The sequence below is a fragment of the Oncorhynchus kisutch genome, linkage group LG27, assembly GCF_002021735.2.
Source record: "Oncorhynchus kisutch isolate 150728-3 linkage group LG27, Okis_V2, whole genome shotgun sequence".
In the NCBI taxonomy this organism is placed as follows: Eukaryota; Metazoa; Chordata; class Actinopteri; order Salmoniformes; family Salmonidae; genus Oncorhynchus; species Oncorhynchus kisutch.
This window is the reverse complement of record NC_034200.2, coordinates 44,095,856-44,109,681: the sequence shown is the minus strand read 5'-3', so window position 1 is coordinate 44,109,681 and position 13,826 is coordinate 44,095,856. Positions and strand designations below refer to the sequence as shown.

General features: G+C 43.5%; 1 protein-coding gene across 1 annotated transcript in view; it reads right to left on the bottom strand.

Moving 5' to 3' along the window:
* LOC109875734 (M-protein, striated muscle) overlaps positions 1 to 13,826 on the bottom strand; it is an 82,045-nt gene that overhangs the window by 5,270 nt on the left and 62,949 nt on the right. Inside the window, 6 exon segments of the mRNA XM_074933794.1 lie at positions 1,573 to 1,736; positions 4,996 to 5,101; positions 5,379 to 5,417; positions 7,260 to 7,347; positions 9,618 to 9,743; positions 12,360 to 12,427. Of these exon segments, the coding sequence (XP_074789895.1) occupies positions 1,573 to 1,736; positions 4,996 to 5,101; positions 5,379 to 5,417; positions 7,260 to 7,347; positions 9,618 to 9,743; positions 12,360 to 12,427 (591 nt within the window).

The following is a 13,826-nucleotide window of genomic DNA, read 5'->3' as shown; positions in this document are numbered from 1 at the left end:
CCTGTGTGAATTTAAGTGTGCTCTCTCTAATTCTCTCTTTCTCTCTTTCTTTCTCTCTCTCGGAGGACCTGAGCCCTAGGACCATGCCTCAGGACTACCTGACATGATTACTCCTTGCTGTCCCCAGTCCACCTGGCCGTGCTGCTGCTCCAGTTTCAACTGTTCTGCCTTATTATTATTGGACCATGCTGGTCATTTATGAACATTTGAACATCTTGGCCATGTTCTGTTATAATCTCCACCCGGCACAGCCAGAAGAGGACTGGCCACCCCACATAGCCTGGTTCCTCTCTAGGTTTCTTCCTAGGTTTTTGCCTTTCTAGGGAGTTTTTCCTAGCCACCGTGCTTCTACACCTGCATTGCTTGCTGTTTGGGGTTTTAGGCTGGGTTTCTGTACAGCACTTTGAGATATCAGCTGATGTACGAAGGGCTACATAAATACATTTGATTTGATTTTGATTTGATAGCCTGGTTCCTCTCTAGGATTATTCCTAGGTTCCTGCCTTTCTAGGGAGTTTTTCCTAGCCACCGTGCTTCTACATCTGCATTGCTTGCTATTTGGGGTTTTCGGCTGGGTTTCTGTACAGGACTTTGTGACATCTGATGTTGTAAAAGGGGATTTATAAATACATTTGATTTCCACGAAACCAGCGATCCACACCAATAATATGGCTCTGCTGTCAAGAGAGGGGTCGCTAAAATGTTTTGCTCGCAAAGTGGCGGGGTCGCCCAACAATATGTCACTTAGGGCTCCCAAAATGCTTGCGCTGGCTCTAACTTCATATGTGGGTATGGATGTGGGTATAGATGTGGGTACGGATGTAGGTTTAGATGTGGGTACGGATGTGGGTATGGATGTGGGTACGGATGTGGGTTTAGATGTGGGTTTGGATGTGGGTACGGATGTGGGTTTATATGTGGGTACGGATGTGGGTTTAGATGTGGGTACGGATGTGAGTTTGGATGTGGGTACGGTTGTGGGTTTAGATGTGGGTTTAGATGTGGGAACGGATGTGGGTATGGATGTGGGTTTAGATGTGGGTACGGATGTAGGTTTAGATGTGGGTACGGATGTGGGTTTGGTGGGGGTACGGATGTGCGTTTGGATGTGGGTTTGGATGTGGGTTTAGATGTGGGTACGGATGTAGGTTTAGATGTGGGTATGATGTGGGTATGATGTGGGTACGGCTGTGGGTTTAGATGTGGGTATGGATGTGTGTTTAGATGTGGGTTTATGTGGGTGGGATGAAGGTATGGATGTGGGTACACAGAATCGTGGGCCACTGCGGCCCCTCATGATGAATTCCTATGTTTTGTGGCCCCCACCACCATTAAAGTTGCCCGCACTAGATACTTGAAAAGGTTGACAGGTCAGACACAGCAGACTGGGGATGTGATGATGAAACCTCCTTCCTCAATCAATTTGTTTCTGTACGTGTGTGTGTGTGTGTGTGTGTGTGTGTGTGTGTGTGTGTGTGTGTGTGTGTGTGTGTGTGTGTGTGTGTGTGTGTGTGTGTGTGTGTGTGTGTGTGTGTGTGTGTGTGTGTGTGTGTGTGTGTGTCAGTTCCTCACCTTGTCCAGACAGGTCACAGAACCTCTTAACCCCGTCCTTGCCGTCACAGATATTTATTGTGTATTTGCCCTTATCTTTCTCTGTGGGCTCATTCACCTTGAGCCACAGCTGCTCCCCGGTCACTCCACACTGAACTCTGTCAGAGTGGGCGATCTTTGCTTCCCTGCAGACAGATACACAGACAGACACACACACTGAGTCAACATGAGAACTCTATACATCCATAGATTTGTAGACATGGAGCTATCACTGGAACAGAGACATGAGGTAGGTAGATGGAGGTATCACTAAGACTCTGAAATGTCACCATATTTCTTCAATAGTGCGCTACCTCTGTTGTGCCTTGGAGCCACTAGGTAGTGGAGTAGGGGGCTATGGAGCCTCTATGTAGTGGAGTAGGGAGCTATGGAGCCACTAGCATCCAGGACTTAGGATTAAGAGAGACGCTCAAGTGTTTTAGTACTATATCTCTTGACACAATGATGAAAATAATCATGGCCTCTAAACCTTCAAGCTGCATACTGGACCCTATTCCAACTAAACTACTGAAAGAGCTGCTTCCTGTGCTTGGCCCTCCTATGTTGAACATAATAAACGGCTCTCTATCCACCAGATGTGTACCAAACTCACTAAAAGTGGCAGTAATAAAGCCTCTCTTGAAAAAGCCAAACCTTGACCCAGAAAATAAAAAAAAATATCGGCCTATATCGAATCTTCCATTCCTCTCAATTTTTTTTGAAAAGGCTGTTGCGCAGCAACTCACTGCCTTCCTGAAGACAAACAATGTATACGAAATGCTTCAGTCTGGTTTTAGACCCCATCATAGCACTGAGACTGCACTTGGGAAGGTGGTAAAGGACCTTTTAATGGCATCAGACCGAGGCTCTGCATCTGTCCTCGTGCTCCTAGACCTTAGTGCTGCTTTTGATACTATCGATCACCACATTTTTTTGGAGAGATAGGAAACCCAAATTGGTCTACACGGACCAGTTCTGGCCTGGTTTAGATCTTATCTGTCGGAAAGATATCAGTTTGTCTCTGTGAATGGTTTGTCCTCTGACAAATCAACTGTAAATTTCAGTGTTCCTCAAGGTTCCGTTTTAGGACCACTATTGTTTTCACTATATATTTTACCTCTTGGGGATGTCATTCGAAAACATAATGTTAACTTTCACTGCTATGCGGATGACACAGAGCTCTACATTTCAATGAAACATGGTGAAGCCCCAAAATTGCCCTCGCTAGAAGCATGTGTTTCAGACATAAGAAAGTGGATGGCTGCAAACTTTCTACTTTTAAACTCGGACAAATCAGAGATGCTTGTTCTAGGTCCCAAGAAACAAAGAGATCTTCTGTTGAATCTGACAATTAATCTTAATGGTTGTACAGTCGTCTCAAATAAAACTGTGAAGGACCTCGGCGTTACTCTGGACCCTGATCTCTCTTTTGAAGAACATATCAAGACCATTTCAAGGACAGCTTTTTTCCATCTACGTAACATTGCAAAAATCAGAATCTTTCTGTCCAAAAATGTGGCAGAAAAATTAATCCATGCTTTTGTCACTTCTAGGTTAGACTACTGCAATGCTCTACTTTCCGGCTACCCGGATAAAGCACTAAATAAACTTCAGTTAGTGCTAAATACGGCTGCTAGAATCCTGACTAGAACCAAACAATTTTTGATCATATTACTCCAGTGCTAGCCTCCCTACACTGGCTTCCTGTCAAAGCAAGGGCTGATTTCAAGGTTTTACTGCTAACCTACAAAGCATTACATGGGCTTGCTCCTACCTATCTCTCTGATTTGGTCCTGCCATACATACCTACACGTACGCTACGGTCACAAGACGCAGGCCTCCTAATTGTCCCTAGAATTTCTACACAAACAGCTGGAGGCAGGGCTTTCTCCTATAGAGCTCCATTTTTATGGAACGGTCTGCCTACCCATGTCAGAGACGCAAACTCGGTCTCAACCTTTAAGTCTTTACTGAAGACTCATCTCTTCAGTGGGTCATATGATTGAGTGTAGTCTGGCCCAGGAGTGGGAAGGTGAACGGAAAGGCTCTGGAGCAACGAACCGCCCTTGCTGTCTCTGCCTGGCGGGTTCCCCTCTTTCCACTGGGATTCTCTGCCTCTAACCCCATTACAGGGGCTGAGTCACTGGCTTACTGGGGCTCTCTCATACCGTCCCTGGGAGGGGTGCGTCACCTGAGTGGGTTGAGTCACTGATGTGATCATCCTGTCTGGTTTGGCTTCCCCCCCTTGGGTTGTGCCGTGGCGGAGATCTTTGTGGGCTATACTCCGCATTGTTTCAGGATGGTAAGTTGGTGGTTGAAGATATCCCTCTAGTGGTGTGGGGGCTGTGCTTTGGAAAAGTGGGTGGGGTTATATCCTTCCTGTTTGGCCCTGTCCGGGGGTGTCCTCGGATGGGGCCACAGTGTCTCCTGACCCCTCCTGTCTCAGCCTCCAGTATTTATACTGCAGTAGTTTATGTGTCGGGGGGCTAGGGTCAGTTTGTTATATCTGGAGTACTTCTCCTGTCCTATTCGGTGTCCTGTGTGAATTTAAGTGTGCTCTCTCTAATTCTCTCTTTCTCTCTTTCTCTCTCTCTCTCTTGGGGGACCTGAGCCCTAGGACCATGCCTCAGGACTACCTGACATGATTACTCCTTGCTGTCCCCAGTCCATCTGGCCGTGCTGCTGCTCCAGTTTCAACTGTTCTGCCTTATTATTATTGGACCATGCTGGTCATTTATGAACATTTGAACATCTTGGCACTTTGAGATATCAGCTGATGTACAAAGGGCTATATAAATACATTTGATTTGATTTGACTAGGTGGTGGAGTAGGGAGGGAGCCACTAGGTAGTGGAGTAGGGAGCTATGGAGCCACTATGGAGTGGAGTAGGGAGCTATGGAGCCACGAGGTAGTACAGTAGGGGGCTATGGAGCCGCAAGGTAGTGGAGTAGGGAGATAGGTAGTGGAGTTGGGGGCTATGGAGCCACTAGGTAGTGGAGTAGGGAGATAGGTAGTGGAGTAGGGGGCTATGGAGCCACTAGGTAGTGGAGTAGGGGGCTATGGAGCCACTAGGTAGTGGAGTAGGGGGCTATGGAGCCACTAGGTAGTGGATTAGGGAGCTATGGAGCCACTCGGTAGTGGAGTAGGGAGCTATGGAGCCACTAGGTAGTGGAGTAGGGAACTATGGAGCCACTAAGTAGTGGAGTAGGGAGCCACTAGGTAGTGGATTAGGGAGCTATGGAGCCACTAGGTAGTGGAGTAGGGAACTATGGAGCCACTAGGTAGTGCAGTAGGGAACTATGGAGCCACTAGGTAGTGCAGTGATAGTCTTTTACAGCCTGCCCACTTCGAGCTCCTCCTTGTGGTAGGGTTAGGGTAGGGAGACATTGCGTCCAGAGTCTTACTTGTGCAGCCAGCCAACTTGGAGGTCCTCCATGTGATAGGTGATCAAGGAGTAGAGGACGATACCATGTTCTGTACTCTTCACACTGATCTCAGTTGATGAGTTGGCTGGAGGAGACAATGCAGATAGGATAATAAACGTAATTGTTCATTATTCAATCATATTGTATACTTAAGCAATAAGGAACAAGGGTATGTGGTATAAACTGGTTACCAATGTAATTAGAACAATACAAATATTTTTTGGGTCATACCCATGGTATATGATCTGATATACCACAGCCTTCAGCCAATCAGCATTGAGGGGTCGAACCACCCGGTTTATAGAACACAATGTTCCACATGCAGTGTATCTGTTTAATAACATGTAGATGATGAGACTCACCAATCACCCTGAACAGTTCGTTTAGCACAGTTTGGTAACCTGGAACAGATTACAGTCATTACTAGTCGTCAACAATAGTCACAGTAGTGGACAAAGTTTGACCTTGGAGAGATACATAGGTATTCTAGAATACAGTAGAGCCATGACAGAGGTTATCTAAGACACAATGGAAACATGACCGAGCTGTTCTAGAACACAGTAGAGCCATGGCAAAGGTGTTCTAGAACACAGTAAAGCCATGGCAAAGGTGTTCTAGAACACAGGAGAGCCATGACAGACGTATTCTAGAACACAGTGGTACCTAGCTCTCAAACTCTCTCTATAGTTTCCAGCCATTAGTTTGCCCATGACTACCTCATGTGAACTACAATCCCGACGCTGTGTTTTAACGTTTAGAAACATCAATAATCATCGCTTGCGATACTGCTTCTGAAACATATGGCCCTCCAGCCACCATAGTCATAGACTGTTCTCTCTGCTACCGCACGCCAAGCGGTACCAGAGCGCCAAGTCTAGGTCCAAGAGGCTTCTACCCCCAAGCCATAAGACTCTAATGAACATCTAATCAAATGGCCACCCAGACAATTTGCATTGCCCCACCACCCCTCTTTTACGCTGCCGCTGCTCTCTGTTATTTTTTATGCATATTTATTTTCTATGCAACTTAATAACTGTACCTACATGTACATATTACCACATTGACTCTGTACTGGTAGCCCCAGTATATAGCCTCCCTATTATTATTTTATTGTTGCTATTTAATTATTTGTTACTTTTATTTATTATTTTGGTTATTTATTTTTTTTATATTTTTTTTTACTGTATAGCCCCACATTTACATGATTGGTTGACAGTAGGTGGGGGCGGGAGGTCCTGTATAAACACGAACTCACTTCCTTAACAACTTACTTCACAACAGCTCTCCTCTGCGAAGTGCAAGAAATATGAATGCCCTGACCTCTGCAAGAGACCGCATCACAGTAAATTCTGTACGGCCACTGTAGACGCCGGATTGACCATGCTTTAATAAAGCATTATTTGGGGTTTTGCGTATTGGAATATAGCAGTAAAGTAGAGGTGCTTTCAGAAGTTGCACACGTGGAAAATGTTTCGTAGCCTAGGGTCCGGGAAAAATGTGGCCTTTTATAAACTCATTTCATACAATTCTACATAATTTTACATGACTGAATTTTGTTTAATACTGCACAAATGATTGAAATGACAGGCTAATTTGACACTAACAAACTGATATCAATAAAAATGACCTTGTCTTGAATCCACCGATAGCATAAGTGTGTGGAGGAGAGACATATTGCACAATATGAGGAGGAAATTGTAGTCCTAACAAAGCTTTCCAGTTTCACTGACTCACCCAATGATACACAGCTCACTCACCGGCAATGGCTGATGTGCTTCTGCCAAAAGCCTATATCTCTTGTTGTTTGCTCAATAGGCCTATTTGGATTACATATTTTGGTAGCCTACAGACAGATTAGTCTTCTCTTTCCAGCAGGAGCCATTTGCTTTCCAACCTGTGTTTTCCTGCGATTGTATTAGAAATATTGCACAAGTCCTGTTTTGGCTGCACGTTGTTCACTGATAAATTTGCCGCACTTTCCCAACTGTAGTCGTACGCTGTGATTGGACTACACATAATAGCCAAAGCTAGGCTATTTAAAAATACATAAAAAAATAAATAATAAGCTATTGATCCTCTGTGGCTAAATTACAGGCCGACTCCTGGTGTAGTAATCTGAATGATTTCATTTCAGTAACTCTAGTTATGTGAGACATTCAGTTGTGCTTCTCTCACCACTGCAATAGAACACAGTATATAAATGACATAGGTTGTTCTAGAACACAGTAGAGGTGTCGCAGTACCTGCTTCAGTCAGGTTGAACATGCTCTTGTCTTTTCCTCTGGCATCCTTTAGCTTCACCTCGTACACACCTGCATCCTTTTTGGACAACTGGAACAGGGTTAGAGTCAGAGAGTAGGACAGTCAGAGACCTGGAAAGACACTCAACCAACCCTCATCAATTACAGAGGCAATCTGAGGTTCTGTTCCAAATCACACCCTATTCCCTATACAGTCTCATAGTTCTGGCCAAAAGTAATGCCCAAATGTACACTACCATTCAAAAGTTTGGGGTTACTTAGAAATGTCCTTGTTTTTGAAAGAGAAGAAGAAGAAAAAAGGTCCTTACAATAACATTAAATTGATCAGAAATACAGTGTAGACATTTGTTAATGTTGTAAATGACTATTGTAGCTGGAAACGGCTGATTTTTAATGGAATATCTACATTGGCGTACAGAGGCCCATTATCAGCAACCATCACTGCTGTGTTCCAATGGCACGTTGTGTTAGCTAATCCAAGTTTATCGTTTTAAAAAGGCAAAATTATCATTAGAAAACACTTTTGCAAATATGTTAGCACAGCTGAAAACTGTTGTGCTGATTTAAATAAGCAATAAAACTAGCCTTCTTTAGAATAGTTGAGTATCTGGAGCATCAGCGTTTGTGGGTTTGATTACAAGATCCAAATGGCCAGAAACAAGTAACTTTCTTCTGAAACTCGTCAGTCTATTCTTGTTCTGAGAAATGAAGGCTATTCCATGTGAGAAATAGAAAGAGGAGTAGGAGGCCCCGGGGCACAACTGAGCAAGAGGACAAGTACATTTGTGTGTCTAGTTTGAGAAACAGACGCCTGACAAGTCCTCAACTGGCAGCTTCATTAAATAGTACCCAACAGTGAAGAGGTGACTCCGGGATGCTGGCCTTCTAGGCAAAAAAAGCCATATCTCAGACTGGCCAATAAAAATAAAAGATTAAGATGGGCAAAAGAACACAGACAGGAGGAACTCTGCCTAGAAGGCCAGCATCCCGGAGTCGCCTCTTCACTGTTGGCGTTGAGACTGGACAGAGGAACTCTGCCTAGAAGGCCAGCATCCCGGAGTCGCCTCTTCACTGTTGGCGTTGAGACTGGACAGAGGAACTCTGCCTAGAAGGCCAGCATCCCGGAGTCGCCTCTTCACTGTTGACGTTGAGACTGGTGTTTTGCGGGTACTATTTAATGAAGCTACCAGTTGAGGACTTGTCAGGCGTCTGTTTCTCACTAATGTACTTGTCCTCTTGCTCAGTTGTGCATCGGGGCCTCTTTCTATTCTGGTTAGAGCTGGTCTATTCCAGTTTGCGCTGTTCTGTGAAGGGAGTAGTACACGGCATTGCACAAGATCATTTCTTGGCAATTTCTCACATGGAATAGCCTTCATTTCTCAGAACAAGAATAGACTGACAAGTTTCAGAAGAAAGGTCTTTGTTTCTGGCCATTGTAATAGTAGTTTTAATATGTACAACAGTTTTCATCTACTGTCCTGTAGGTTCTCAGTCCAACCCTGTTCCTGGAGATCTACTGTCCTGTGGGTTTTCAGTCCAGTCCTAATTTAGTGTATATGATTCAGCTAGATAAGTTCTTGTTGAGCAGCTAATTGGTAGAATCAGGTGTGTTAAATTAGGGTTGAACTGAAAACCCACAGGACAGTAGATCTCCAGGAAGAGGATTGAACTGAAAACCCACAGGATGGTAGATCTCCAGGAAGTGGGTTGGGGTGCTTTAGACATTAGAAAGTGTCATAATAAAATAGCTTTTTTTTGGAAGCATCACCAAACAGCACATGCTCACATCTAATCTACTGAGAGTGACAACCATAGACATCAGTCCTATTATTCTAACTGTATGCTGACTGACAGCGTAAGAGTGTCTGATATGACATGATATAAGCAAACTGTCATCATGTAAGAGTATGTGTGTCAGGGAGGGACACTATAGTAGCATAGTAGGCTGTAAATTTAAGCCGTTAGCATACAGTAGTTATGGTAGGCGTTAGACTGATAGCATATTGTATAGCGTAGCATAGCTGGGTTAGAAGCAATGCTCTTCAAAAGTCAACTGAACCCTTCACAACATCAGACCTGGGTTAAAGACATAACCTACTGGATGGCAAATACTTGAGCTGTGATTAATTTTAGTCTGACCAGCATGCAGGGCGGGTAGAGCTTGCGCATTGGTTCCATTATACGGAAAAGCTACATCAGAGGCACCTTCCCTGTCTGTGTAACCCCCTCCCCCACTGCAACTTCCTGACCTTGAGTAGTTTGGAAGTAGAGGACATTATGTATGTGACCCAGGTCTTCTCCCCATCTGTCTACCCCCCTCCCCCACTGCAACTTCCTGACCTTTCCGATGTTGAAGATCAACACCTCGTCCTTCATCTCGATCTTCTTGTAATCAGCATCATCCTCTTCAATCTCCAGTCCGTCTTTGTACCATCTGATCTCTGTCTCTGGCCTGATGTTTCCTATCTACAGGGAGAGAGACACAGAGACACAGTCAGCACACTGAGGACTTAATGGACCCTCCTATCTAAATAGCATGATTCCTTCAGTTCCTGCCAAGGCAGCAGCTTCTCTTCCTGGGGTTTATTAAGGATCCCCATTAGTTCCTGCCAAGGCAGCAGCTACACTTCCTGGGGTTTATTATGGATCACCATTAGTTCCTGCCAAGGCAGCAGTTACTCTTTCTGAGATCCAGCAAGAATAATTTATATATATATATATATATATATATTGTTTTAATATAATTAATTCCTTCATTGATAAAACCCTACCATCAAAGATAGATCCTTACCGTCAAAGAACCTTACAGTAATATATAGATCAGTACCGTTATAGATAGTACCCTACCGTCATAAATTTAAAAAACCTACTGCCATATATAGAAACTTACCATTATAGATAGAACCCTACTGTCATAGATAGAACCTAAAAGTCAGACAGAACCCTTCTGTTAAAGGTAGAACCCTCCCGCCATAGAACCTTTGTCATAGATAGAACCCTATCGTAACCCATAATTGAATCCTTCAGTCATAGACAGTGCCCTACCGTCTTGATCCGTCATAGAACATTACCGTCAAAGATAGAAGCCTAACATCATAGATAAAACACTACCATCGTATAACCTTTCTGTTAGATAGAACCCTGCCGTCTTGATCCATCATAGAACCACACTGTCATAAATATAATCCTACCTTCTTGATTCATCATAGAAGCTTACCATCATAGATCGAGTCCAACCATTATAGATAGAACCCTACCATCATAGATATAACCTTTCTGTTATGTTATATCTATGATGGTAGGGTTATATCTATAATGTTAAGGTTCTATCTATGACAGTAGGGTACTGTCTTAGATAGAAACCTACCATCAAAGATATAACCTTAACATTATAGATAGAACACTGCCATCATATATTGAACCTTATTGTCATAGATATAACCATACTGTCAAAGATATAACCCTATCTATGACAATAAGGTTCAATCTATGATGGCAGAGATATCTATGATATTAAAGTTATATCTTTGACAGTATGGTTCTAACATCAGAAAAACGTATTGTCATAACCCTTGAATGAGTAGGTGTGTCCAAAAGTTTGACTGGTACTGTAGATAGAAGCTTACCATCATAGACAGAACCATACAGTCATAGAAACATTCTGTTATAGATCCTTACCATCATAGGATAGTATCTATAACAGAATGGTCTATCGTCATAGATACAACCCTTCCTTCTTGATCCATCATAGAACACTACCATCATAGATAAAACCTTACTGCTAAAGGTAAAACCTTACCTTCATAGAGGAAACCTAACCATCATAGATATAACCTTACTGCTATAGCTATAACCTACAGTCATAGATGAAACCTAACCATGATGAAACCGCCATAAATAGAGCCCTACCAAATAAATAGAACTGTAGAATCACAGATAGAACCCTACCCTCATGGATATAAGCGTACATCATAGAACCCTACAGTAATATATAGAACCCTACCATCGTAGATAGATCCTTATGTCATAGAACCCTACAGTAATATATAGAACCCTACCATCGTAGATAGATCCTTACGTCATAGAACCTTACAGTAATATATAGAATACTACCATCATAGATACAACCTAACCGTCACAGACAGAGTCCTTCTGTTAAAGATGAAAACCTACCATCATAGAACCTTTGTTATAGATATAACCCTATGGTCTTGACCTGACATAGGGAAGGGAAAGGGGGATACCTAGTCAGTTGTCCAACTGAAATGTGTCTACCTTCATAGATAAAACCTACCGTCATACATCCTTACCATATATAGAACATTACCATCATAGATCAAACCTCACAGTCAAATATGGAGCCCTTCCGTCATAGATAGAATCCTACCGTCATAAATATAACCCTACCATCATAGATAAAACCTACCATCATAGATAGAACCTTACCATCATAGATAAAACCCTACTGTCATAGATATAACCCTACCATCATACATCTTTATCATATATAGAATGTTACCATCATAGATCGAACCTTACAGTCAAATATGGAACCCCACCGTCATAGATAGAACCTTACCGTCATAGATAAAAACCCTACTGTCATAGATATAACCCTACTGTCATAGATATAACCCTACTGTCATAGATAAAACCCTACCGTCATAGATATAACCTACCGTCTTAGATGAAACCTACCGTCATAGATAGAACCTTACCGTCACAGATAGAACCTTACCGTCACAGATAAAACCTACCGTCATAGATATAACCTGCCATCATAGATATAACCCTACCGTCATAGATAAAACCTACCGTCATAGATAGAACCTTACCGTCATAGATAAAACCTACCGTCATAGATAAAACCCTACCGTCATAGATAGAACCTTGCCATCATAGATAAAAACCTACCGTCATAGATAAAAACCTACCATCATAGATAAAACCCACCGTCATGCATCCTTATCATATATAGAACATTACCATCAAAGATCAAACCTTACAGTGAAATATGGAACCCTACCGTCATAGACAGAACCCTACCGTCATAGACAGAACCCTATTGTCATAGAACCTTACCGTGGCCTTCAGCAGCACGTTGCATTCTGGGGTGACCTGGAAACCAAGATAGTCCACGAAGTGAGGACCTGAGAAAGACAACATATAGAGTTAATACCGCTACAGGACAGCACTCTGCAGACAACAGACAGAGTTAATACCGCTACTGGACAGCACTCTGCAGACAACAGATAGAGTTAATACCGCTACAGGACAGCACTCTGCAGACAACAGATAGAGTTAATACCGCTACAGGACAGCACTCTGCAGACAACAGACAGAGTTAATACCGCTACAGGACAGCACTCTGCAGACAACAGACAGAGTTAATACCACTACAGGACAGCACCCTGCAGACAACAGACAGAGTTAATACCGCTACAGGACAGCACTCTGCAGACAACAGACAGAGTTAATACCGCTACAGGACAGCACTCTGCAGACAACAGACAGAGTTAATACCGCTACAGGACAGCACCCTGCAGACAACAGACAGAGTTAATACCGCTACAGGACAGCACTCTGCAGACAACAGACAGAGTTAATACCGCTACAGGACAGCACTCTGCAGACAACAGACAGAGTTAATACCGCTACAGGACAGCACTCTGCAGACAACAGACAGAGTTAATACCGCTACAGGGAAGCACTCTGCAGACAACAGACAGAGTTAATACCACTACAGGACAGCACTCTGCAGACAACAGACAGAGTTAATACCGCTACAGGACAGCACTCTGCAGACAACAGACAGAGTTAATACCGCTACAGTACAGCACTCTGCAGACAACAGACAGAGTTAATACCACTACAGGGAAGCACTCTGCAGACAACAGACAGAGTTAATACCACTACAGGACAGCACTCTGCAGACAACAGATAGAGTTAATACCGCTACAGGACAGCACTCTGCAGACAACAGACAGGGTTAATACCGCTACAGGACAGCACTCTGCAGACAACAGACAGAGTTAATACCGCTACAGGACAGCACTCTGCAGACAACAGACAGAGTTAATACCGCTACAGGGAAGCACTCTGCAGACAACAGACAGAGTTAATACCGCTACAGGACAGCACTCTGCAGACAACAGACAGAGTTAATACCGCTACAGGACAGCACTCTGCAGACAACAGACAGAGTTAATACCGCTACAGGACAGCACTCTGCAGACAACAGACAGAGTTAATACCGCTACAGGGCAGCACTCTGCAGACAACAGACAGAGTTAATACCGCTACAGGACAGCACTCTGCAGACAACAGACAGAGTTAATACCGCTACAGTACAGCACTCTGCATACAACAGACAGAGTTAATACCACTACAGGACAGCACTCTGCAGACAACAGACAGAGTTAATACCACTACAGGACAGCACTCTGCAGACAATAGACAGAGTTAATACCACTACAGGACAGCACTCTGCAGACAACAGACAGAGTTAATACCGCTACAGGACAGCACTCTGCATACAACAGACAGAGT